Source organism: Notamacropus eugenii, chromosome 2 (genome assembly GCF_028372415.1).
Source record: "Notamacropus eugenii isolate mMacEug1 chromosome 2, mMacEug1.pri_v2, whole genome shotgun sequence".
In the NCBI taxonomy this organism is placed as follows: domain Eukaryota; kingdom Metazoa; phylum Chordata; class Mammalia; order Diprotodontia; family Macropodidae; genus Notamacropus; species Notamacropus eugenii.
In genome coordinates, this window is record NC_092873.1 from 299,244,625 (window position 1) to 299,270,256 (window position 25,632).

Below are 25,632 nucleotides of genomic sequence, written 5' to 3' on the forward strand. Positions count from 1 at the left end.
ATATTGTAACCTGTTATAATACCACATACTTCTCCATTACCCTCTGTGAGACACACATTTTCATTCTTCAAAGAATGTTGTATTCCATATTTCACAGTCACATAGTAATACTGGTAGATGTTGGTATTCACAAAATGGGTCTTTGTGTCTGGAGTCATTAAAGGAACTCTGCAATTTCCTGAAGGCAATGAAACCTATTCCCTGCCTTCTGTTTAATTTGGGGCCCAATATATTGTCCATTTGTACTGTTTGTCTCACAGACTCACACACACAGATGGGCAAGCTCTTTAAGTTGTCCATCTAACTGTGTCTTATAATTCCAGCAATAGCATTCTTCATCCATTTGGTCTTTCTTATGAGCACAGTCAGTTTAAATTCTTTTCAATGGGTATGAATCTGCTCCAGGAAGCTTTGCAGAGTTCTTGGGCTAAATGCAACTCAACTGTCATAATGTCCTTCACAAATAGGAATATCTGGAGGATTGTATGGGAACTTACTCTGTGACTTGAAATATGTGCTGGATTTCCTCCACACAGGTGCAAACACCTTTAGTGAACATGTCTCCCTGTTTCATGCCTTGCCTGATATTTAGCAGGAGAGGGTAGTTGAACAAAGTTATCTCTGTTGTTATATCACTCAAGGAACCTCGAATAATTCTGATGTATAGATCAAAGTCACCTTTTTGGAAGAGAAACTTTAAGGATCATTCCCAACCCTCCCATAATTAACGAACAATAAGTACTGTCTAACTTCATATTCTCTACATCTTTCAGCGAACTGTAAAAGGTAAAGATGAGTTCCATAGTAAAATACAGCTTTTGAAAGTCTGTTCCCAACTAATAACCCCCCTGGGGATGCCACTGATTCATGTGGAAATGAGTCTCATGAAAATATTGTATCGAGTAGATAGTAGCCTTACAGTTTGACAGCTATTATGTTCTCTCAGTCACCCTTTTCTACTACTGATAAAGTCTAAGTTTTTTTCCCCCTTATTCCTTTGGTATCTTCTTCAGATACCTTGTGAGAAGATCCCTTGTTGTCCTCACAATTGTGTCAGTCACTTCCAGCATAAATCTCCATGCTGGATGCTTTTCAATTTCTTTGTTCTCTTTAATACAATTTCTATGTCACCCATAATCCCATCTGGGACTGACACTAGACTCGGAGTACTTCCATAGTCTCTGATGGCAAAAAAATAGTTTGTTGTCAAAATCTTTGCAGATTATCTTCCATTTCCTTCTGTTCGTTGTCCTTCCATTTTTATTCTTCAATGCCTACAGGGTGAATTGGCTAAGTCTGATCTCTAATGCTTTTGTACTAGATGTTCCCTATGCCTGGAATGCACTCCCTTCTCCCTTTCTCATAGAATTAGCCTTTTCTTTCAAGGTGCAGTCCAGCAATTGCTAGTGTCCTCCCTTTAAAACTACCTTGACTTTAACTAATTTGTATTCTCTTTGTACTTCTTCTATACATACCTAGATATACCTAAGATATACCTCCATCATTAGAATGTAAACTTCTGTTAACAGGGATTGTTTCATCTACTATGTTTGTATCCCTGACATCACAGGACCTGGCACATATCAGGTGCTTAGAAAACACTTGACTGAGTGATGGATTGATCCTTTCAACCTTTCTTTAAATTGGCTTTTTACCGTCTACTGCTTATCTCTGATTTATGAGATAATGCCAATTATATCATTCATTACCCTTTTTCATAAGATCGTACAAATGAGTTTATATTCCAAACCAGTGTTGCTTTTGTTCATTAATTCTACATATTTTGTTTGTACATAGTTATTTGGAAGTTGTCTCCCCCAACAAAATGTAAGACCCTTGGGCGCAAGGGCAATGTTTTTTCTTTTTTTGTATCTCCAGGACTTAGCACATATATGTTCAAGAAGTCGTCATACTGCTGTAGAAACTGAATCAGACAAACTTTGACATTCTTGCTATAAACCAAGCCAGAAGAAGTTTCAGTTAAATGGAAGGATAACTCACAGGTATTCCCTGGTGAAGGAAAAAAACAGAAAAGGAATTACTAGAGTTGGTTTTCTCATACATCCAAAATCAAGAGGAAATATTTCTTTGGACTTTTGGTCATCCCATATTGCAGTATTGTTGAGTACTGGGGGAAAAAAATTATCCTTAAAAATCCTCAAACAAGGTATAAGTGACTAACCTTTGGCTACTATATTTCTTCATTTGGCAAATAAGTCAAGTGTTTAATGACTAAGGAACTTTGGTGACTCAATCTTGCTGTGGCAGCTGATTTGCATTGGCTAATCTGCATAATATTATACCTTGCAATACTGTCTGTCATTTCTGCCATCCACTGCCCATTTTTCATAAACAATTGCTGGTTTAAATAATTCAGGATTGAGCTGTTGCAGTTATATGCCATAGTTACTGTTTCATCTCTCCTTCCTTCTCTTCCTCTTTCTTTTTCTCCTCTTTTTTCTTCTTACTAATTCTGATCAGCTGACAGCCGGCAGTCTGACTACACAGGCTGCTAATTCTGGGATGTCTTTCACATCAATAACTTTTCTTATCTGGAAAAATATAACCAACTGCATTTTTTTTTTTGGTGATGCTACCAGTTATTTTTCTGAAGAAAGTGTTGATGTTGTAAAAATCATCAGGATTTTGAGCACCTTACAAGTATTTGGCCTTTCATTTTTTCTTCCTGAATTGTGCTTTCTGATATATCTTTCATCATCCTTATTCTAATTTTTGCTCTGAAGTTACTGAATATTAAAGTTAATACTGATTTGAGGGGATCTTACTGAAAGTTTCAGAGAATTTCTCTACTGGTATATATGGTGCAATTATTTACAAGCTGGTCTTCTTGCAAATGTTTATCATGAGTACTACAACATGAGATAACAAAATGCCCCAAGAAATGTTTCTTGTTGCCTTTGGGTGTATGAGAAAACCAACTCTGGACATTCTTTTTTCTTTTTTTAAGTCCCTCTGAGGAATATCTGTGAGCTCTCCTTCCATTTGGTGGCACCTTCTTTCTTCTGCTTTTAGGATGTCGAGATTGATTTGATTCATTTCCTCCAGGAGAACATCCACATCTTGGTCGCTAGACAAGGATGTCACTTTTGGAATATTTGCAGTCAATATAAAGTTGATAGCTAGTTTTTAAGGATGCATACACAAAATATAATAGATAAAATTATCAGGGCTATGTTTACTCTTGTGTCCTAGGCAGTTCTGAGCTGAATTAGGGATGTTGCTCAACAAGTGTTAGTAATAAAAATATTCCTTATTATTTTATTTCCTCATGTCTACTGCCCTGTTTATGATCTAAAGTGCTCTTCTGGCATGTAGATATATACTCCCCATTTTGGAATCATTTCTATTCTTTGACCAAACTTGACTTCTCCTCTTGGTAATTATAGTAAAATTGACATCCAGAGGTCAGCATGAACTCCCTCACTTCCAAAATAGTCTGCAGGGCAAGTTAAAAAGCAATTGCAGTAGCCATAGGAAATCACAATGGCCTGAAACTAACACAGAAAAAAACAATGACCATAATCAATACACTTTAAACACATCACAATGAATATTTCCACATGTCAAAATGGTTCCAGATTTACAAAGCAACCAAACTAAACAGAAAACACATTTAACTTTTATAACAGCTCTTTGGGTATCTTTGCCTGGTCTCTGTTTCTTGCCTCTTTTCTAACAATTTTTCTGGTTTTTGTTTTTTAAAGGAAAAAAATAACAACTAATCTTTCTCACCTGGTCCTACTACACACATCCTGGCCATTTCATCTTATTTTAGTCTTTTTCCCCCTCTCCTTTCCTCCCCTGCTTCTGTGATTCTTTTTATCTCCTACAACAGATGTTGGCCCTCACTTTTTGCTACTGCTTTTATACTTTACATTATTTCAGTCTCTGTTTAATTCTCAGTTGTACGGCTCATTGTTTGGGTTTTCAACCTTTCTCTTTCAGCTCTTCCTTTCATCTCAGATGTTTTGGCTTTACTCATTATTCATGTATATTATTGCATGCTGGGGTGCCAACCATGACATCTGTCCTTTTTTTCTTTTTTATTTCTTTCACTCATCCTAATTAGGTTTTTAAAAATTTACCATAACATAAACATTTCCTTATCTGGATGTGTGACTCTGGGGAAGGCAACTAAGACTTTAAATTTCAGAGAAGGTGCTGGCCTGCAGTGGTAGAGGAAGTTTCCTCCCCTGGGAGCTCCCTATGCCAATGAAATCATAGATTCAATCTCTACTCCTCTCTTTCCTTATTTCCCACCTGGCTGCACTACTTTGGCCCAGGAAACTTATCACTGCAAACACCTCATCATCTTGCAAGGTTGGTATTCATACCTCATGTCTAACCTCCAGCCCTCTGACTGGAGGCTGGACCATGAACTCCAAAGCCTCCACTCAAAGAGGGGATTCAGCACAGATATCTCATCTCCCACCCTACTTTGGGACTTCTCTGCCATGTCCCTTTGTCTAATACTTCCCCCTTTCCATCTTCTTTGTGTGTGTTGTTTTTCCCCATCAGATTGTAAGGTCCTTGATGGCAGGGACTTTCTCTTCAAATTTCTATATCTAGCACTTCAGCCATTGGGTGGCGCAATGGATAGAGCACCAGGTCTGGAGTCAGATTCCTCTTCCTGAATTCAAATCCAGTCTCAAACACTTACTACTCTCATGACTCTGGGCAAGTCACTTAACCCTCATTCTTCAATTACTTCTACTTCAAACTTCCTTCTAGTCTACTTTGGATATGGAAACATTCTCTCATAAAAGAACTGATACTACCTTTTAAGGTATGAAACCTTCTAAGAGTAATAATATTATAAGAGCATGATCTGATGGAACTAATCAAGGCCCTTCCAATCTGGTCTCATTTAGCCTAATCAAGTATAGCTCCAAAACTTGCTAAAACTTGCTACTGTTTTTGACTTTGGCTGATGTTTATTCCTGGCCTGAATTCCCTGTTCCCTCCTTTGGGAATGTCTCCTTCCTCCTGTCCCCCCACATACTATATTCCTCCTTCTCCATCTAACCAATATCACCCATTTTTCAATGCCAACATCAAGTCTTTCCTGCTTCACAAATTCTTCCATCACTACTCCAGCTTACTAACCTCTCTTTTCCCCACATTCTTGTAGCATCTAGGATGCTGGCAGAATTTGCTATTTTATAATCTTGTTTTCTTGATCATTTGTTTTTATATCACCTTAATTTGTAAATATAACTCTTCTGTTATAAAGAAGAAAAAGGAAAGAAAAATAAGAAAAACCATTCAACCCATCAAATGGGCCTATGTTTACAATATTCCATACCATTCGTACCCCACTTCTGCAAATAAGGGAGGGAGACAGGCTCATTCAACCTTTCTGTGGGGCCAAGCTTGGTCATATCATCACAGAGTATTCAGTTTCATTCTCGTGTGTTTTGTTTTTCTCTCCCATACATTGGTGTAATCATGGGTACTGTTGCCATGATTCTGATACTTCATATCTGGTATCTTAGAGGTCTTTGATACCTCAATAAATTTTTTATATTCCCTATTTCTTAGAGTACATCAACATTCTATTATATTCTTGTATCACTGTTTGATTAGACAGTTCTGATTCAGTGCACATCTGTTCTTTAATACCACACAAAGAGCTACCATGAATATTTTGGTGTACATGAGACCTTTCTTTCTGTCTTTAACTTTCTAGGGATAAACGCTTAGTGTCTGTCACCTTAGCATGCTCCCCATTCTCTCCTCTTTTGCTCCACTCTCAGAGGATAAGGTAGCCCTCTCCTTATACTTTGATCCCACCCCGTCATCTTCTTCTGATACCACTTTTACAGAATTTTGCCACATTCTTATGTTTATCCTGGCCTTGCTTTTCTCTTCTGTACATCACTTTAGAAAATCGAGGTTGGTTGGTGAGTTCTTGGTACATCTACCTAACAATAATAGCTAGCATTTATGTAATAGCTCTCAGGATGGAAAAGTGTTTTATCCTCATAACAACTGAAGGAGGCAGGCACGATTATTATTATCCCTACTTCATAGATGACAAAAGTGAAGCAGCCAGAGTTTTTATGACCTGCGCAGGTCACACAGCTGTAAATGTCAGTAGGGCACACTACATGTCCACACTAAGTGTGGCACTAATATAGTGATCCCCTGGAGTGGAGGAAGGGGGTGCCAGGCTCCCTATGGAGGGGTGAATGAGTCCAAGTCAGAGATGGAGCAGGTCCAAGCTTCTGCACTGAGCAGCATTGGGGCTGGGCCTAGGAGAGACTCCTGCACTTCCAGCCTGAGTGAAATAAGGAGATCTAATCTCCCAGAAAAATAAAATAAAATAAATATAATTCTGAGAAGAGGTCCAACATACCAGACTAACAGTGGGATCTATAACACAAAAAAAGTTGAGAACCCCTGTTGTAGTTGCTAATATTCACAGTGTAGGCATTATTCTCAACTCTGTCCTCTCTCACCTCTCATATGAAATCAGTTGCCAAGTCTTACCTGTCCTCACCATCTACCATGTTCATTTCCATCTCTCTCTTTATACTTTAGCCACCCTAATCCAGGCTCACATCCACCTCTTTTTTTTTGGATTTTTTTTTTAATTTATTTGTAGTTTTCAACATTCATTTCCACAAGACTTTGAGTTCCAAATTTTCTCCCGATCTCTCCCCTACCCCTACCCCAAGACACCATGCATTCTGATTACCCCTTCCCCCAATCTGCCCTCCCTTCCATCACACCCCTCCCTTCCCTTACCTCCATCTTCTCTCTTTTCGTGTAGGGCAAGACAGATTTCTATACCCCATTACTTGTATTTCTTATTTCCCAGTTGAATGCAAAAACAATTCTCAACATTCATTCCTAAGTTCCAACTTCTCTCCCTTCCTCCCTCCCCACCCATCACCACTGAGAAGGCAAGCAGTTCAATATAGGCTATATATGTGTAGTTTTGCAAAAGACTTCCATAATAGTCATGTTGTGAAAGACTAACTATATGTCCCTCCACCCTATCCTGCCCCTCATTTATTCTATTCTCTTTTGACCTTATCCCTCCCCAAAAGTGTTTACTTCTAATTACTCCTTCCTCCCATTTGCCCTCCCTTATATCATCCCCCCACACCCCTCTTATCTCCTTTTTCCCTACTTTCCTGTAGTGTAAGATAGATTTTCATATCAAATTGAGTATGCATGTTATTCCCTCCTTAAGCCAAATGTGACATAAGCTTCACTTTTGCCCTCTCACCTCCCCCCTTTTCCACTCAACTGAAAAAGCTTTTTCTTGCCTATTTTATGAGGGATAATTTGCTCCATTCCATTTCTCCCTTTTTCCTCCCAATACATTCCTCTTTCACCACTTAATTTTAATTTTTTAGATATCATTCCTTCCTATTCAACTCACCTTGGGCCCTCTGTCCATATGTATATAATCCCTCCAACTACCCTAATACTGAGAAAAGTTACAAATATGATTTTTCCATGCAGGAATGTAAGCAGTTCAACTTTAGTAAGTTCCTTGTGATTTCTCTTTCTTGTTTACCTTTTCATGCTTCTCTTGATTCTTGTGTTTGAAAGTCAAATTTTCTTTTCAGCTTTGGTCTTTTTATCAAGAATGCTTGAAAATCCTCTGTTTCATTGAATGACCATTTTTCCCCCTGAAGTACTATACTCAGTTTTGCTGGGTAGGTGATTCTTGGTTTTAATCCTAGTTCCTTTGACTTTTGGAATATTATATTCTAAGCCCTTTGATCCATTAGTGTAGAAGCTGATCGTATTTCCACAATACTCAAATTGTTCCTTTCTGGCTGCTTGCAATATTTTCTCCTTGACCTGGGAACTCTGGAATTTGGCTACAATATTCCTAGAAGTTTTTCTTTTCGGGTTTCTTTCAGGAGGTGATCGGTGGATTCTTTCAGTATTTATTTTGCCCTTTGGTTCTAGAATATCAGGGCAGTTTTCCTTGATAATTTCATGAAAGATGATGTCTAGGCTCTTTTTTTGATCATGGCTTTCAGGTAGTCCCATAATTTTTAAATGGTCTCTCCTGGATCTATTTTCCAGGTCAATTGTTTTTCCAATGAGATATTTCACATTGTTTTGGTTTTCTCATAATGTCATTAGCTTCCATCTGCTCCATTCTAATTTTAAAGAACTACTTTCTTCAGTGAGCTTTTGAACCTCCTTTTCCATTTGGCTAATTTTGCTTTATAAAGCATTCTTCTCCTCACTAGCTTTTTGGACCTCTTTTGCCATTTGGGTTAGTCTATTTTTAAAGGTGTTATTTTCTTCAGCATTTTTTTGGGTTGCCTTTAGCAAGCTGTTAACTTGCTTTTCATGATTTTTCTTGCGTCTCTCTCATTTCTCTTCCCATTCTTTCCTCCACCTCTCTTACTTGATTTTCAAAATCCTTTTTGAGATCTTGCATGGCCTGAGACCATTGCAAATCTTTTTTTGGAAGCTTTGGATGCAGAAGCCTTTATTCTTATGTCTTCCTCTGATGGTATGTTTTGTTCTTCCTCATCTGAAAGGATGGAAGAAAATACCTGTTCACCAAGAAAGTAACCTTCTATGGTCTTATTTTTTTTCCCCTTTTTTGGGCATTTTTCCAGTCAGTTACTTGATTTGTGAATCCTTTGTCAAGTGGAGGGTATACTCTAGGGACCTGTAAGTTCTCAGTTCTGCCAAGGTGGCATAATGAAGGAAGAAGAGTTTACTCCTCTTCTGGCCTGCACTCTGGTCTGGGAGCAACCACAAGCTTTTCTGCCCAGGATTTGCAAGTAGAATTCCCTGTCCAGAGCCTCTACCAGCTCCACCAGCCAGTGCTTCTTCTCATGTCAGGATCGCCACTCAGGGTTGAGATCCAGATAAGCTGCTTGATTCCCCCAGGGTCTTTAGGCTGAGGGCTCCAAAAATGACAGTTGTCACCTGGGGCCAGGGCCAGACCATGTTCCCTTCTCACCCAGGTGAAAGTGCTTTTGCACTGATCTTTGAAGCTGTCTTCGGAGTTTGTGGATTGAGAAATCTGGGAATGGCAGCTGTTACATGTGATTCTGTGCCCTGAGGCTTGCTCCAGTCCTGTCCCTGCCATGCCCATGGCCAAGGCTGGGCTGTGCTCAGCTCCAAGCCAGTGAGACAGCCCTTTCCTGTCATCCTTCCAAGCTGTCTTGGGCTGGAAATCTCTTTCACTCTGTCGTTTTGTGGCTTCTGCTGCTCTAGAATTTGTTTAGCCATTTTCTACAGGTATTTTATGGGCTTTGGGGGTAGAGCTAGAGCAGGTATGTCCTTGTACTCCACCATCTTTGCTCTGCACCCCCCTCACACCCACCTCTTGTCTGAAGTATTGCAATAGCCTCCTAACTTCGTTATGTGCATACAACCTGTCTCTTCAGCAGTCTACCCTCCACACAACTGCTAAACTGATATTCCTAAAGACCAGTTCTGAGCCTGTCACTTCCCAGTTGGAGAATCTTTGGTGGCTCCCTATAGACTCAGGGATAAAACAGAAATCCTTTTCATTGTCATTTATAAAGCCCTTCCCACTCTGGATTTGGCTTCCCTACCCAGGTTCATTATACGTTACTTTTGATCAATACTCTACCTGCTAACCAAATTGGCTCACTTGCCCTGTACACAATATTCTGCCTCCTGGTTCTCTGCTTTTGCCCAGGCTTCCCTCTTCCCTCTTCCCCCTCCCCTGTTGTTATCCTCCCCTTTATCTCTGCCTCTTAGAACCCTTGGACTGTTTTTACTGCCTGGGCCCCAATCAATGTATATTTATTTTTCCAAATCCTGTAATTACTTATCTTTGAATATGATGCACCACCCCAGGGGAAACTAAGTGTCTTCAGGGCAGGGATTATCTACTTTTTAGCAAGTTATTGGTGATAATGTTACAGGCATCTGTCCCACTGTCCTTTAGATCATTTACCATTTTGATTCTTCTGAGATCTCAGTCATCAAAGTTCAGTCTTATAGCATCACTGAGAGAAAACTCATGTTAAAGAGATGGACTTTGGGGGCAAGGGACAGATAGCAGCTTGAAATCATTGATAATGCTGAGTAATTTCCTAATATGATTTAACTCAATCTTCTCCTATGTAATTTTGAGCTCACCTCACTATTTCCAGTACCTGTCCAAGATAAATCCATATGGAGATATAATAACCCAATGATCTGCCCATCCAGCTACTTGCAACAAATTGGGCAATAAGCATTTTCACGCATTTTGTTTTCCTAGTGTGTGATGATTAAACCAATCCTCTTTCCCCCAAGATACAGCTCAAATAACACCTTCTATACAAAGTTTTTCCTGATCTCTTCAATAGGTATTGATTTCTCTCCCTAATTAACTTTTATTTATTTATTCTGTACTTGTTTATTCCATATATACTTACATAGGCACCTGCTGTCTTCTCCTATAGAATATAAGCTTCTTGAGAAGATGTTTTTATTGTTTGTATTTGTATCCTCAGTATGCCTGAGCACATAGGAGACATTTAATAAATGTTTATTGATTAACTGATTGAAAGTGATGGTTCTTAAATCAGAAGACCTGAGCTCAAATTCCACAATTGTTGCTGACTACTTGCATGATATTGGGGAAATAACTTACCCTCCCTGGAGCTCAGTCCCCTAATCTGTGGAATGCAATGTGTGGACCAGATGACCTCTGAGGTCCCTTCCAACTCCGTACCCACAATCCTCTAAGTTAGTACTGCCTTAGCTAAGAATGATTTCTGTATTTTTAAATGCAATAGGATTTTTTTCAAAATGTAAAAACAAATAGGCAAGAGGCCAAATTTGACCCTCAGCTCATAGTTTGCCTATCCCTAATATAAAATCTCAATACATACTTTGATAATACTCAGTGCTCTCACTCCAGTGTGAAGACAAGCACAGGAGAAGATAGGGAAATCTACCCTGGGAGAAAAAAAAGAAAGATCAAGAAATGAAGGTGTGCAAAGGCTGGTAGACTACTCAAAAACATCAGATTGCACATGATGACTACTTAAAGAAGAATGTCAAAGACCACAAACATCATGAACACCAAAACAATGTAATCAAAACTGAAAAAGGACTTGTCTGAAACTTGAAGCCAAGGTGGCCATCACTTATCATGCTTCTTTACAATGAAGGGGTTGCTTCCTTCCAGTTCTGACACCGATCTCAGAATCTTAGTCATGAGATTAGGGAGCAGTTGGAGGAGGAGAGGACCCTTTATGCTGAATGGAGACAACTTCTCTGGGACAACGGGATACAATTGCATTTGTATACTGGCAATGACTTGTGAAGATTTTTGAGTTATGCCTTGTGTGTTAAAATTACATATGTAAGAATCAAGTGTTCTCAGTTCTGCATACATGAGACATGAATCAGGTCAATGAAAGCCAGTATAGATGCCTTCCATAACCATATTTCCATTTATGCATGCATGCCTTTGCAGAAGGGGGTAGAGGCAGTTTTGATTTTATTTTGAAAAGAAAAAGGTCTAAATAACAGAGTGTGTCACATGAACAGGAGATATTTATTTTTAATTTCATTAAAAAAAAGATTGAAAGAAGCTTAAATTTGAGTAGGGGAGTTTCTCTTATCTTTGAAACCAGGTATTTATTTAAATGGCAGGAGAAAAATAATGGCTACTCTAAGAGCTCTGTCTTCAGATTCAAAGCTTGGCTCAACCTATTACAACCCAAGGGAGCAGTCCCTAATCCAATGATTCCAGGTCTTAGGAATTCCATGATCTACAAGACTTCACCCTAGTCCAAGGCTCTGCAGAGGGTTCTGTAAAACAATCTGCCTACCTTACCTACCTCACCAGGGTCCTGAAAATATTTTATGTATTATATACCACAAAATCATCTTTGGGTACAAACCTGGCATGCACAGGAGAACCTTTCCTTCCCGTTAGATAGGGGTTCCATACTATTCTGAGGTACCTAGCCTGAACCCTAACCCATGCTGAATGTGTTGAATTGATTTAATTAACCCTAACCTAAAACACCCTTCCTAACCCATGGTGAATGTGCTGAATTGATTTGTTCCTTTAACATATCCCTTGACTTAGTGAAGTGAGCTGTAGTTATGGAGAAAAATGGCATTCTGGAGTAAGAAGATCTTGGTTTAAATCCTCATTCTATAACTTAATCCCTGAGAAGCCTTGGACAAGAATCTTAGCCTCTCTGTGTCTTAGCCTCCTCCTCTATAAAATGAAAAGGCTGAACTAACTGATCTCCCCTCAAGTTCTATAATCCTATACAATCTCTCCAGTATTAGAAAGACACTCTCCAGTATCTCTCTTTCTAAAAACAGGGATATGATGGGATAGAAAAAAGAATTTAACTGACTTATCTAATACTCTAATATCTGGTCAGATTATTGAAAATGAAGAAAGGAAAACTCACAATAGATAAGAAACATGTGCTATATCCTGCTACTGAGTAAAGTACACAGATAACATTTTACCTTGTATACATGTTGTTTGCACCTAGCTTTTTGCATGTTGTCTCCCCCCTAAGAACGTGAGCTCCTTGAGGGCAGGGATTGATTTTTGCTTTTCTTTTTATCCCCAGGGCTTAGCACAGTGCCTGACACATAGTGAATGCTTGTTGATAACAAGGGATTATGAAGAAATACCACATGTTTCTCATGACAAAATCTCTCTTGTGAGAACCTTGCTTGTCTTTGGAGGCTGAAAGATGGCATCGTTATTGGCAAGTGACACTAATACCTGGGGGACAGAAGTATAACTATAGGGCCTGGCAAGGATGGATATCTGCATAATAAGATAGTATGAGCTTACCCAACCATGTCTACAGTAAATTGTAAACAGATGTGGTAACATCTGTTATATTTTTTTTTTAAAAGAAAGGGGAAGGCGCATATTCAGAACCTCAGTCTAGTCTCTGATCATGAAAGGCTACGCTGGACTATGAAATTCCAGGTAGCTGATTTTGGCCGAGATCCCTCCTTACTGCTAATTAATTAATTGCTCTCAAAGCCTGTGCATGTGTGCAGGTTAGTTCCCCCATCCCTGGGATATTCTCTTTCCTCTCACGCCCTTCAAGGCTCAGCTCAGTCCCCATCTCTTCCAAGCAGTGTTTCCTGATTTCTTGAGTTATTGATGTTCTTCCTGACTTCCACCTCCCCACATCACTGTGTATTGATTTTGCATACACAGCTTGTATTTACTTATCTGAACACATTATAAGACCCCCAATAGACTACCTATTCATTCTTGTCTTTGCATCCCCAAGTGATAAAGGCCTTGTAGTACATGGCACACAGACACTGAAGAAATACTTGTGGGTTGATTATTCTATACAGTTTGACGCCTAATTATATTTTATTCAGCACTTTAACATAAACTGTTCCAGAATGATGTCTATTTGTTTCATGTATGCCTAACTAAACTCTTTATGGACAGTGCCCCAGAATGAAGAGTCTAATAACCTGGGTTCCAGTTTGAATTCTGCCCCTCACTGGCTAGGTAAAAGAGTGAGGTGGAAGGGTGAACAGAGTAAATTTGACCTTTAAGATCCTTTCCAGTTTTTAAATTCTTTGGTTGTAGCAACCATATCTTATACTTTTTGGTACATCCACCAGACTTGGCATAATGCCAGGCACATCATAGATGTTCAATAAATACTTTTCTTTCTCACTGCCTTTGGCTCCCATTAACATCCTTGAATACTTGAGAATTCACAACTTTCATGGTTTTCCATCTTTTTGAACTGGGATTTCTTCATTTTACTGGTTCTACAAATAAAGTTTTCATCACAGAATATAAAGACGATCATAAAAGATACCTAAAAATATTTTACACTCTAAACAACCAAGTCCACTAAGGAGTCCAGTCTTTGGATCCAATTTGATTCTCTTTGCAGACCAAGAAAATCTGAATTATTGAGTGAGTCAGAGTCCCTTTACTTAAATGGAAATATAATTCTTAGGTTATAATCAATATATGGAGTGGTCCGTATATGCCTATTGATATGCATCTATTGTTATGTCTAATCGCCTGGACATTTGCAGAATAGAAGCAGAGGAACTCTTCACTAATATAGCTTGGATTACCCTCTCATATGAACCAGCATGGTCAGTCAGGGCCTAGACATACTATCAACTCAAAGCTATTATCTATTCCATATTCAAAGAACTAAAATCATCCCCTATTGTCCTTCATGAAGAATCACTTCTACTGGCCTTTGTTAATGGCCACTCTAAAAGGCATGAAATAAGAAGTCTTATTTACTTTATGTATTCCTACTGATAGAATGGTTAGATTTCATCCCACATTGTTAAGGCTACAATGGACCCAAGATAAAGGTTATTAACAGGATTGCTTTTTATTTCTACATAAATGTTGACCTAGTACTCTTTAAACAAGTATTAATTCATTTGTTGGAATCCCAACCATTTGAGGAGAGTAAGTATTAAGCACTGCAGGGGTTTTGCAGTTGAGGAAACTGAGGTACAAAAATGTTGTCATTTGTTCAAAGCCACGTAAAGAATCAATTTTGATAAATTTTTATTAATTGAATAATAATTAATGAGGTAGAAAGGTGGCATAGGGCATAGAGCACTAGACTTGAAGCCAGGAAAACCTGAGTTCAAATCTTACCCTAGACACTAGCTGTGTAATCCTGGGAAAGTTCCCTAATCACTGTCTACCTCAGTTTCCTCATTGGTAAAAAGGAAATGATAATAGTGCTTACTTCCCAGGGTTGTTGTGAGGATTAAATAAGATACTATTTATAAAGGGTTTTATAAACTTTAAAGCATTATGTAAGTATGATCTATTTAATATTAATACTGGGAAACCAGATTGAGATAGTTCAATTTATTTCATGTTCAGGATTGAGTATTGTCTAATTTAATTTCTACTAATTCAAAATGGATACAAGCTAATGCCAATATCAGAAAATAATTCAAGTCTCTAATCCCTTTTAGCAACCTGTCCCATGGAACTGCTGTGTCTACTCTCATATTTATTAGAAAATAAAATAACACCAAACCCTTTAGTCTTCTTATAGATTCCTAATAGAATAGACAAGATGGTGTGATCCAACTCCCCACCCCTGACTTACTTGTATAACAGAATGTCTGCAGCTTGAAGTACTGGGTATGTAAAGAGACCCACTGTCCCCTCTTGTTTCTGGCTAGCATTCTTAGCCTGTGAGAAAGAACAAAAGGGGAAACAAAGCTCAGACATCTGGCTAATCATACTATTGAACTATAGACATTTTCAAGCCCAGAGAAATAGCAAAGCAGAGAGCAAAGAGGTGAGAATAATGAGACTTGGGTTCTAGACACAAATCTGTTACGGACTCTCTATGTCACCTTGGGCAGCTTGAAATGCAGCTATTTCATTGGTGAAAATGGGTATAATAACCTGTCCTACCTATTTCACATGCTTTGTAGTATAAGGAGCCAAGGAGATGTGGATGAAAAGTCTTTGTAAACTCTGAAGTGCAATACAAATGCAAGAAATTCATTCCTTCATTCATTCAATGAGAATTTATTAACCAACTACAGTACGCCAACCACTAGAGATACAAAACTAAAAATGATGCCTTTTCTTACCTTTAAGGCATTTATATTCTATTGCAGGGAAACAACGCACACTTTCATAAGCAAATACAAAACCTATAAGGACCACATAGGATGTATGGGAGGACATGGATCAGAATACAAGATGTGTAATCTTTCCCATAAGAGAAAGCAGTCATGTTGACAGGATTGCACTGTGTATACACTGGTATATTGAAGGAGAAATGCTTTATGGGGCAATGTGCTGAGAGATGGTAAGGACTGATGAGGGATACTGAAAAGGAGAGTTGAAGAGTAAAGAAGTGGTAAGTGCCATCTCAGAATTATCGAGGGGGAAGGCACTCTGATTTGAGATGATGAGAACCATGCTGAACCTTAGGACTTCAGAGCGCTGCTATTTTCTTTTGCCTAGGCATATGGAAAGGACTGGCAACACTGCCTCTTAATTAAGCACTGGTACTTCAATATACTATTTGTTTTACTCTGTGCAGTTCCTGTTTAGGGGCATCAGTTTCAGGGGAAACTGTGGCAGCCCTGAAAGCTTGCAAGGTGGAAAGATGCCTGCAAATGGGATCAGTGTCAACATAGTTGTAGGCGCTCTAATTTTAGGCTATCATATTACAAGAATAAATGGAAGTAAAGTGCTGTGAATTATCCCAACTTAACTTATTTAGTTGAGCTTCCTTGAGAAAGTGTAGCCTGCATTTTACTGTGGATTTGAACTGTTGCCTGGACCCATCTTGTTTAAATGTTACATAAAAATGTTATTTCCCTTCTTCCCACAATGAACACATTCTTGCCTTGCCATCAATTAGTTCTGGTGGGGATGGAACACAGATTTCAAGGGCAATGGATCCAGACTGTTAATCATAATAGGGAGGGTTCAGGGTCATTAGCAACTTAAACAAAAAGCAGCTCTGGGTCATCCAGTCTGAGATTCAGAGTAAGGAAAATCATAGATTCATAGAATTCTGAAGCTTGAAAGGCTTTAAGAATCTAACCACTTTATTTCAAATGTGGGCTAGAAATGTTAGGTGATATGCCACTTACTAACTTGCCAAAGTTAGCACAGCTTGTTAGATGAGCTAGAAGCTGATGTTCTTGTGATATGGTGAGACAGGCCAATTTAGTGAGTAAAACAGAAGAATACAGAAAAGAAAAATTTTCATAATGATGGCATTTAAGTTCATTTCATGCTTCCTGCTTTGAAAACATTTACCTTCCACTGGGGTAAATTTTGTAACCGTGGCACCCTGACCAGGCATCCAAGGATCCAACTTAATTCTGAGTGCTCTGGCACCTAAAGAAATGAGAAATTACATTATAAATATATTGTGAATATTTTTACATATATAAAATAACAAGATAAGAATAATCAAGGGTTATCTCCAAACCCCTAGAATACTCAATAATTGACAGATCAGGGAAGAAAAAGGGATATTAAAAAAATTTTTTTTTACTAATACATCTAAATGTTAGAGAAAGGTGCTGGAATGAAAACCACAGAAACTTGAGCCATTTGGTCTAGGAATCAGTCAGAGAAATAGCAGAGATGGTGTTCCCCACCCTTAAGGAATATTTCTTTTCTGCAGCTTTTTTTCTTTTCACTGGGGCCTCCCCCACTCCCCAAAACTAGTAAGAGGGCCAACTTAGGCTGTAAAGTCTCTGAGCCTTGTGAGGTGGGCCCCAGTCAACAAGGGAATGGATTGGGACCTCCTCCAAATTATTTCCCCAAATTCACTGAACTTATGAGGGGGTTCTTGTCAAAAGATTTTGTTAAAAGCTGGAAACAAAGTTGGGGGTGACTCTTGGGTCCTGGACAAATTCCTTCTGATGATCTAGAGTTTTATTTAGGGCAGGGCATCCCATCCCCAGCCCTTGGGATTCCCAGACCTTCATTAACTGCAGCTTCTTCTTATCCATAAAAGAAGAGATTGCTTCCAACTCTGAAAAGTGACACCAAATGTGTTCTTTGTGGGTTTTGTGAAGTGAACAGAGAGAAATGACATTGCCTCAACTCAAGCTTATTTCACTAAGGAAGATTCACCATCTGGAGTAGGAGGGTTTCTTTCTCTTTTTTCCCCCCACTAGCCACAGAGAAAGAAGGTTGTTTTTCACTTGTTTGACAAGGACTCCCTCATAAAGCTATGCAAGTCACTGAGCTGTCTCCATCACCTTCCTTCCAAGGCAGCATTTGGGTTTCATTGAAGGCAGAGGCTTTGACAACAATGTCTGCAAATTGCTAACTGCTGCTGTAAACAAACATATGTCAGACTAAAACTGTGGCCTTGGCTATAGCAAAATATACTCCCATTAGAAATTAATAAAATAAGAGCAACACTTGGTATGGGGTGGGGAGGCTGTAATGAGGGAGGAGTCGCTTTTTCTTTAATGAGCTGGGTTGAAGGAATGAAAATATAGACAAACAAGCATGGAAATATAGGGAAAACCAAGAAAATTTCCTCTTTCCTGCCTAGATATGATGCATTATCGGTGGATTGCAAAAAACCACTACTGTGTCTCAATGAAGTCAAATATTTTCCTTGGAAAAAAACTTATATTTGAACATATGGAGTGAAACTCATTTAATATTTTGTAGGGGAGTCTCTCGGTGTTACCAAAACAGGGGAAATCAACAATTCAAATAATTATCATGAAGAAAAATAAGCAAAAGGTCAAAGACAAGTTTTTTTTCTCATCTTGTTTTTCTTAACTGTTTTAGAAAAATAACAGAGAAGGTTTGATTCCTTTGCTCATTTTACATTTGATACAAAACTATAAACACTTAGATTTCTATCACAGGTGAATGTGAAATTTTGCTGTCTGAAAAGAGTATTTGCTGAAATACATTGTAAGAACATAAGGAAGATAACAGAGGAATTTAATACACAGAACCAATCTGAATGGTTTTGTGAAAAACTACCAAAACTGTTTTAGACAGGGGAAAATGAAAGTATGGAGCTGACAAAGTGACTTTCTGGACATCCACATGGCAAATTAAATGAAGGGATTGGATTATAATCAAGGATGTCTGATCACATCATCCTAAAAACCAAAGAATCTTGGAATCTTCAGGTATTGTTTAGAAAAGACTTTCATAAAAACAAAATATGTACTTGGCTAAATGATATTATTTGGGGAGGAGTATCCTCCAATTTTTTTTTTTAATACGGTGTCAGTATTTGGTTTAGCACATTAGGTATGAACAAACTAACAATGTGAAAAGTAAATATAAAATTGTTGCAGCACATTAGATATAAGGAACTAGTTAAGACGAGAGGTGGGGGACCTGTGGCATTCTAAATCCTTTTGACTGAATCCAAATTTTTACAGAATCTGGATTGGATTCAGTCAAAAAGCCTAACTTCTAGAAGGCCACATGTGGCCTCAAGGCTGAAGGTTCCCACCCTTGGGTTAGGCAACACAACACAAAAGAGGCTATCAAAGAAATACACAACCAGGAAAAAAAAGATGGATTACTCACATAGTGGAGAAAAAGAAATGACCAATGGACGACCCATAAGTTCCACTGGTATCCATGCAATTTAAGAGATTTAGTGGAAGGTCTTCAGTGTGGAAGTGGACCCTTCAAGGTAGATTTAGGGGAAAATGTAAATCAGATCTATGAAGCATAGGCAATTTTGGATAGCTTACAATCTGGACTCCTGGAGGGAGAATTCATACTGATGACAGCATAGATCCATCCAAGTACTAAGGTGAAGTGTTAGTCTGAATTGGGGACAAAAAGACAACTAATGATATTTGTGTCATGTCTGCCCTATGAGTGCCTCACATACGTCATGGCAGAAAATCTGTACATAATGAATGTTTGCACTGTAATCTTTGAAATCAATTATGACTGTAGTTTGTGGTTGATTCTTATACTAGACACAGTCTCTGCCAATGCCAATGGCTCATAATCACAAACAGACTGATCTCTAGGTGAAAACAGGAGGTGGTGGGGGAAATATGGTGACCTAAGAAGCATATCCAACAAAATCATTGGCTCTGATGAGGAGCCAAAGGTTTCCCAGAGTTCAAGGAAAGCAGATCTTCCAGTTTACAAGGACAGTTTTGTGAATAAGAGTTAAGAAAATTTAGAATGTGAGAAGATGCTGAAAAGAGGCAATTAGACTGAAGAGGGAAAGAGATCCTTCCCCAAACACCTGGGAGGAGCAAAAGAAACCTTCGATGTTATATCAGATGATGCTAAAAGATACAGCTGCCGGGGATCAATCAAACCCATTCAAGCAATCACCTAGGGCATTAAAAACTGGATGGGAGCCCTAAGATACTTTCTTGTCTCCCAGGACTTGTCTATTTCCTATGTAAATATTATCTTCCCAGGAAGTATTTCCTGCAGCTTGGCTAAGGATACTTGGAAAACTATTCAGACTCACAAATTCCCATTTATCACTTCCTCTCAAAAACGAGCAATTTCATGCTGAGTTATTTTCACTAGACTCATCATCCCCATGACAAATCTCCTTAGCAGGAACCTTGTTCTGGGATCTGATTTTAATTAAAAGGCTCTTGTATTAACTGATAAACTCTCGCATTGAATATATACAATGTTTTTAATTGGCCCACTTCTGCTTGGTTTTGCCAATATTTATCATCTTTTGTGCACATTTGCATTTCCTCCAAGTCCAATACTTCCAAAGTTCTTGCACAGTCAATAGCCTTCAACTGTTTTACTCCTAACTAAAGGTTACCTTCTCTGTTTCAGGATTTGTCTTTTCTCATGTCTTTTCTTCTTCTATGGATCTAAAAAATTCCAGTACAATCGGTCCAGTTACCTGCATTAACATAACAGCATTTAGTGGTGGATAATTAAAAATGGCAGACTGAATCTGATAACGAATAAAATTATATTTTGTTATTTAACTTGATTTTGGAATGTACTTTTACATTTACATTTGTTTAGTATAAGAATAACAATATCCAATATTTATGGGTGCTAAATGTTTTATAGTTATAATCTCATTTGATCCTCATAATAACCCTGGGAGGTAGGGCTACTATTATCCCTATTTCATGAGTGAGGAAACTGATGCAAACAGAAGTTAAGTGACTTGCCTGTGTCACACAGCTGGTAAGTGTCAGAGGCTGGGTTTAAACTAAGGTTTTCCTGACTCAGGCCCAGTTCTCTATTCACTGTACCTGTCTCACAGGAGTATTTTTGATGTTCTTAGGAATTCAAGTAAAACAAAAATAATGTAGTCCTATTGCTGGATCACAGAACTTGAACTGAGTAGACCTTGGAGGTCATGTGTTCCAACCCCCTCAGTTGTCAGATGAGGAAACTGAGGCCCAGGGGTAGCAAAATATTTGCCAAAACTGAACCCAGGTCTTCTGACTCCAGATCCAGAACTCTTTCCACAGCATCATGCTGAAGTTAGAAGATAAGAGGTTGTGCATTTTCCTACACTAAGCTTTGTTTAAATTATTTCTGAAATCCAATCCACATGAAAAAGTAAAATGTCCTCTAAGCCAATTCAAAGAACAAGGTTAATCAAACTTTTTTGCCTTACACCTGGAATAGCATTAGTGATTAAGTGTTTTGCTTTAAAAAGATCTCCACTCTATACAATACAATGTATGAACAGCAGAACCTTAGAAATCAACAGAGTCAATAATTAAGCCTTCTACTTTAGGAGATATCAAAAAAAAAGTGGAAAGTAAAATTCGTTGCATTACTGATGCTCTTCCAGGTAAGGTTATTGCTCTTTGGTCATAAATGGATGTTTCACAGGCAGGATCAACAAACTTATGAAACGCCCAGTTCCAGAAAAGTTCCAAATAGTCTGCTACACTAAAAGTTTGACTGAATGACACATTTCCATTGGTATTCCATGTTCTTTTCTTTTACAACCCTGTGAAATGGATGATGAAAATATTAATGTTTCCTGCCTAACAAACTGTGGTACATAAATGTAGTGGAATATTATGCCACAGTAAGCAATGATAAATACGCATAATCCAGAGAAGCATGAAAAGATTGATGCCAAGTAAGCAGAACTATAAAAATCATGTATGTGTCTGCAACAACATAAATGGAAAGACTACCAGAAACAACAGAAAACAAAATAAAAATAAACAAAGAAAGAAAAAGAAGTTGAAAGTTCTATAATAGGCTGGCCCCAAGGGTAAAAGGAGAAAGGGTCACCTCTCTTGCCTTCTTTGTAGAGAGGTAGGAGCCTATAGTGTGGGCACTGCCTATACTATCAGATTGAGGTAATGCATTGGTTAAGTTAGTTGTGCTGAACAGTTTCTCCTCCCCACTCCCAGCTCCAGTTCCCAGCTCTCTTTTTAATTCTATGCTAGAAGGGAACCTAGCTAGGGAAATGACATTGATGGGAAAATAAAAGATAATAAAATTTTTTAAAAGTTATTTCCGTTTTACAGAAGAAGGAACTGAGTGAGCCACAAGAAGATTAAATGATTTTTCCAAGGTCACAAAAATAGCATTGGGGCCATGACCCAAACCCACATTCCTTAACTCCAAATCCAATGCCCCTTTTCACATAGAAGCATGATGCCCAAATTAAAAGGCAGAAGATACAGTTCCAATGACATATCTTTCACATAGCCTCCAAGGATATATTTCTAAAACAGAGGTCTGTCTATGTTATTCCATAAGATCCAGTAGCCTATCTTTGCATGCTTATTACATATTTTTTTCCCTTTCCACACTCTATAGTCCAGTCAAACTGGCTTTCTTGCTATCCCTCACCTCACATACCCATGATGGTCCCGTCTCCATGTTTTTGCTCAGGCTGTGCCCCACGCCTGAAATGCACTCCCTTTTCAACTCTATCTTTTAAATCCCTAGCCTCCTTCAAAGTTCAGCTCAAGAACCACCTCCAACACAAAGTGTTTCTTGATCTCCCATTTATTTTGTACATAGTATAAATAGAGTGTATGTGCTGCATATACACTTGTTGCCTGGATAGGATGTAGCTTGTAAAACTCCCTGAGGGCAAGGATGGTTTCATTTTTGTCACTGCTTTCCCAAGGCTTAGCATTTAGTAGGCATTTAATCAAAGCTTGTTGATGAATGGAAAGTGAAAACAGGTTTTGTTCTTTAACACGGTTTGCAGCACAGTGCTGTGTTGAATAACACTAGATTCCGAGTCAAAGAGTCTAGGTCCAAACCCTAACTTTACCACTTACTACCTATGGGATACCCAGCAACTTCAGCAAATCCCTTCAACTTCTCAGTTTCTTCATCTGTAAAAGAGGGGGGTTGAACTTCTGAGGGGTGAACCATCTCCAAAGCTAGGATCCTATGTAGATTCCACAATGAATGAAGCAAAGACAGTCATCTAATTCTCCATTAACCCATCATGAGCAACATGACTCACACATTTAGTTTCATTAGTCTGTCTATTATGGATGATTCAGAACAGCAGACTTGTTCTACTTTGCCCTCTCCCTTACTTTCCTTCCCAATTTTGGTTTCTGGAACAATAATGCAGGACTCCATTCTAATGAAAAAATTCAGAAGGAATCCATAGTCACAGATTCCATTCTCCTCTTCCTCCTCCTCCCCTGCATATCTATCTGCCTGAACTGCTTTTGGACTCAGTGAAACAAGGACAAGCCTGACAGATCAGGACATCTCTCTTGGCTCTGATGGTGAGGCAGTGTCTCCATTTATGTCCTGCACCTTTTATCTTCCATGTGCGGTGATTACAATGTGGGGAAGGCAGAAGTTGAAAATGTGGAGACCCGTAATTCAGAGACAGCTGTGAGAATCCGAGATTGGATCTGTATACAGGCCGGCTGGAAATAAAAGACCATTGACTCCAGCAATGGTAAGGAAACACCACACACATGGACACACACACACACACACACGGACACACACACACACACACGGACACACACACACACACACGGACACACACACACGCACGGACACACACACGCACACACACACACACACTCATGCACACACACACACCCCTTTCAGAAGAGAGGTAGTCAGTAAAATTCTCCACATATGGCAAACATATTTTAGGGGAAGCAACATGACCAGCAGTCAGAGAGAGACAGAGAAAAAGAAAATAATGAGAAAAATCTTCAATGAGTCTAAATTGTTCCAGTCAGACTGTTCAGAAAGAATGCAAAGGAATGGAGACAAAAATTATTGGCAAAATCCATATTATAGCTTAGAAAAAAACATATTCTATGCTTGTAATTATCTCCAGAAATAAATTAAGATGTGCAGAATTAATAATATACAGGAATAAATTTATTTTTAAAGGAAAACCAAACCAAGCAAAAAATACTATTTCAGGTGTATCATACTTTCCGCTACAGTTATGTTCCTGAAAAGTCATATATAAAGTGAATATTATTTTTCATCGATTTGCATAACTTCAGATATTTTATTTTAATTTGTAACATCATCAATTAACAGTGGCTACAAAAAACTTTAAACAGTTATGATATAAATGAACTATGGAGTAGGGTGGGAAACCAATCTTTGAAGGATGAGTGAACCTTCATTTACCTTTTTAATAAGGTTGGAATTTTCCCCATTAGATTTCACAAAAATCAACCAGATCTATGTTGCTTGACATAACAAGAAAAACAAGAAGAGAGAAGGACAAAATAATTAGAAGGTTGGAGAGACAAGACTACTAGAGAGATACTGTGGTAATTAATTGGGTGGTCTTAATGTAAGCTGTATTGATTTTATACATACACACACACACACACACATATACGTGTGTATATATATATATAAAATCAAAGGTGTGTAGAGTCTGAAGAGCTGAGTTCAACTTCTACCATTTAATTCCATTTCATTATTTATAAAACATGAGAGCTAGACTAGATTAGTGATTCATGAACCCCTTGCAGGTTCACAATGATAGTCTAAAGTATTCATGCTAAAAATTCTTTAGCGGCACCTTAAGCAGTAAATAATTGCCCAATTATGTTACAGACATGTTTTACCTCTATGGCAATAAACATGGGCTTGTGGGAAGTATTATAGGTTTGTCTCTGCAGGAATTTGAAACTATCATGGTCATGCACACAATGATGTTGGCGTTTGGGTGCTGATCATATCAAATCTGTCTACTTCTAAGAGCAGTTTCTTACTCTGTCACCAAATTGTTTCCAAACTGCCACAGAACTTTATATTCATGTGCAAATTGATGCCCAACGGATGTTCAGGCACAGGTGTATCCCTTAATTTGCATTCTCCTTTGTTTTCCTGTAATCATACAGCATCATCTCTATAATCACATGAGAAAGATGTTACAAATGTTTGCATTCTTGCAGTATGAAGCTTGAAATGATCCATGTTTGACCATGATTGCTGGGCGTGTGCATTAGAATCTCGACACCTTCACAAACATTCTGCAGAAACAAACCTTATAATACCTCTCATTGCAATATAAGGCTGCTTTCTGATTACAAGCTTATCTTCTGCTTTTGTTACTAGTCTTCTATCTGGCAGATTTTCAAATAAACTTGTTGGTGACACTGGTTAGTTGTCAAACCGAGCTTCTGTGACACTTGGCGATATGCCAGTGGCAGATAAAAAAATAGTCAAATTTGGGGGCATTTTTTCCTTAGGTGAATTTATATGCAAGCATTGTTAAAAATGAAGCAATATTTGCAAGAGAACTTTAAATACATTTATCATTTAATACAGCATTTATCATTCACAGTTGAAAAGCAAATATTTTATACTGCAATTAGCTGTTCATTTTAATTGATTGCTTAGGTGGCTAAAAATTAAATAAATGAGTTTCCATCTTTCAGCAAGGGAGTTTATAAATTTTTTCTATCATTTTCCATGTATCTGTATGAGCAAGCATTCTCATTTTATTCTTGTTTGAAATCAAGATACAGAAATAAACTCAATGCACAACCATTTTTAAGACTGTGTTTGTCTGGTATTAAGTCAAATATTGCAAATCTTTGTGCAAATAAAGCACAAGAATAAAAAGTAAATTTATATATGATTATATTATATCAGGCATCTTCCAAGTTGTAATTTATTTCACTGTATATGTTATGCATAGTCAAAAACTTTGTAAAATGAAG

General features: G+C 38.2%; 1 protein-coding gene across 3 annotated transcripts in view; it reads right to left on the minus strand.

Annotated features, from left to right (window-relative positions):
• WARS2 (tryptophanyl tRNA synthetase 2, mitochondrial) overlaps positions 1–25,632 on the minus strand; it is a 78,992-nt gene that overhangs the window by 8,024 nt on the left and 45,336 nt on the right. For all 3 annotated transcript variants that reach the window (XM_072644517.1, XM_072644520.1, XM_072644519.1), the window contains exons 3-4: positions 16,781–16,861; positions 15,099–15,184 (exon numbers count right to left, since the gene is read on the minus strand). In XM_072644517.1, coding sequence (XP_072500618.1) covers positions 15,099–15,184; positions 16,781–16,861 — 167 coding nt within the window. The remainder of the gene's footprint in view (positions 1–15,098; positions 15,185–16,780; positions 16,862–25,632) is intronic.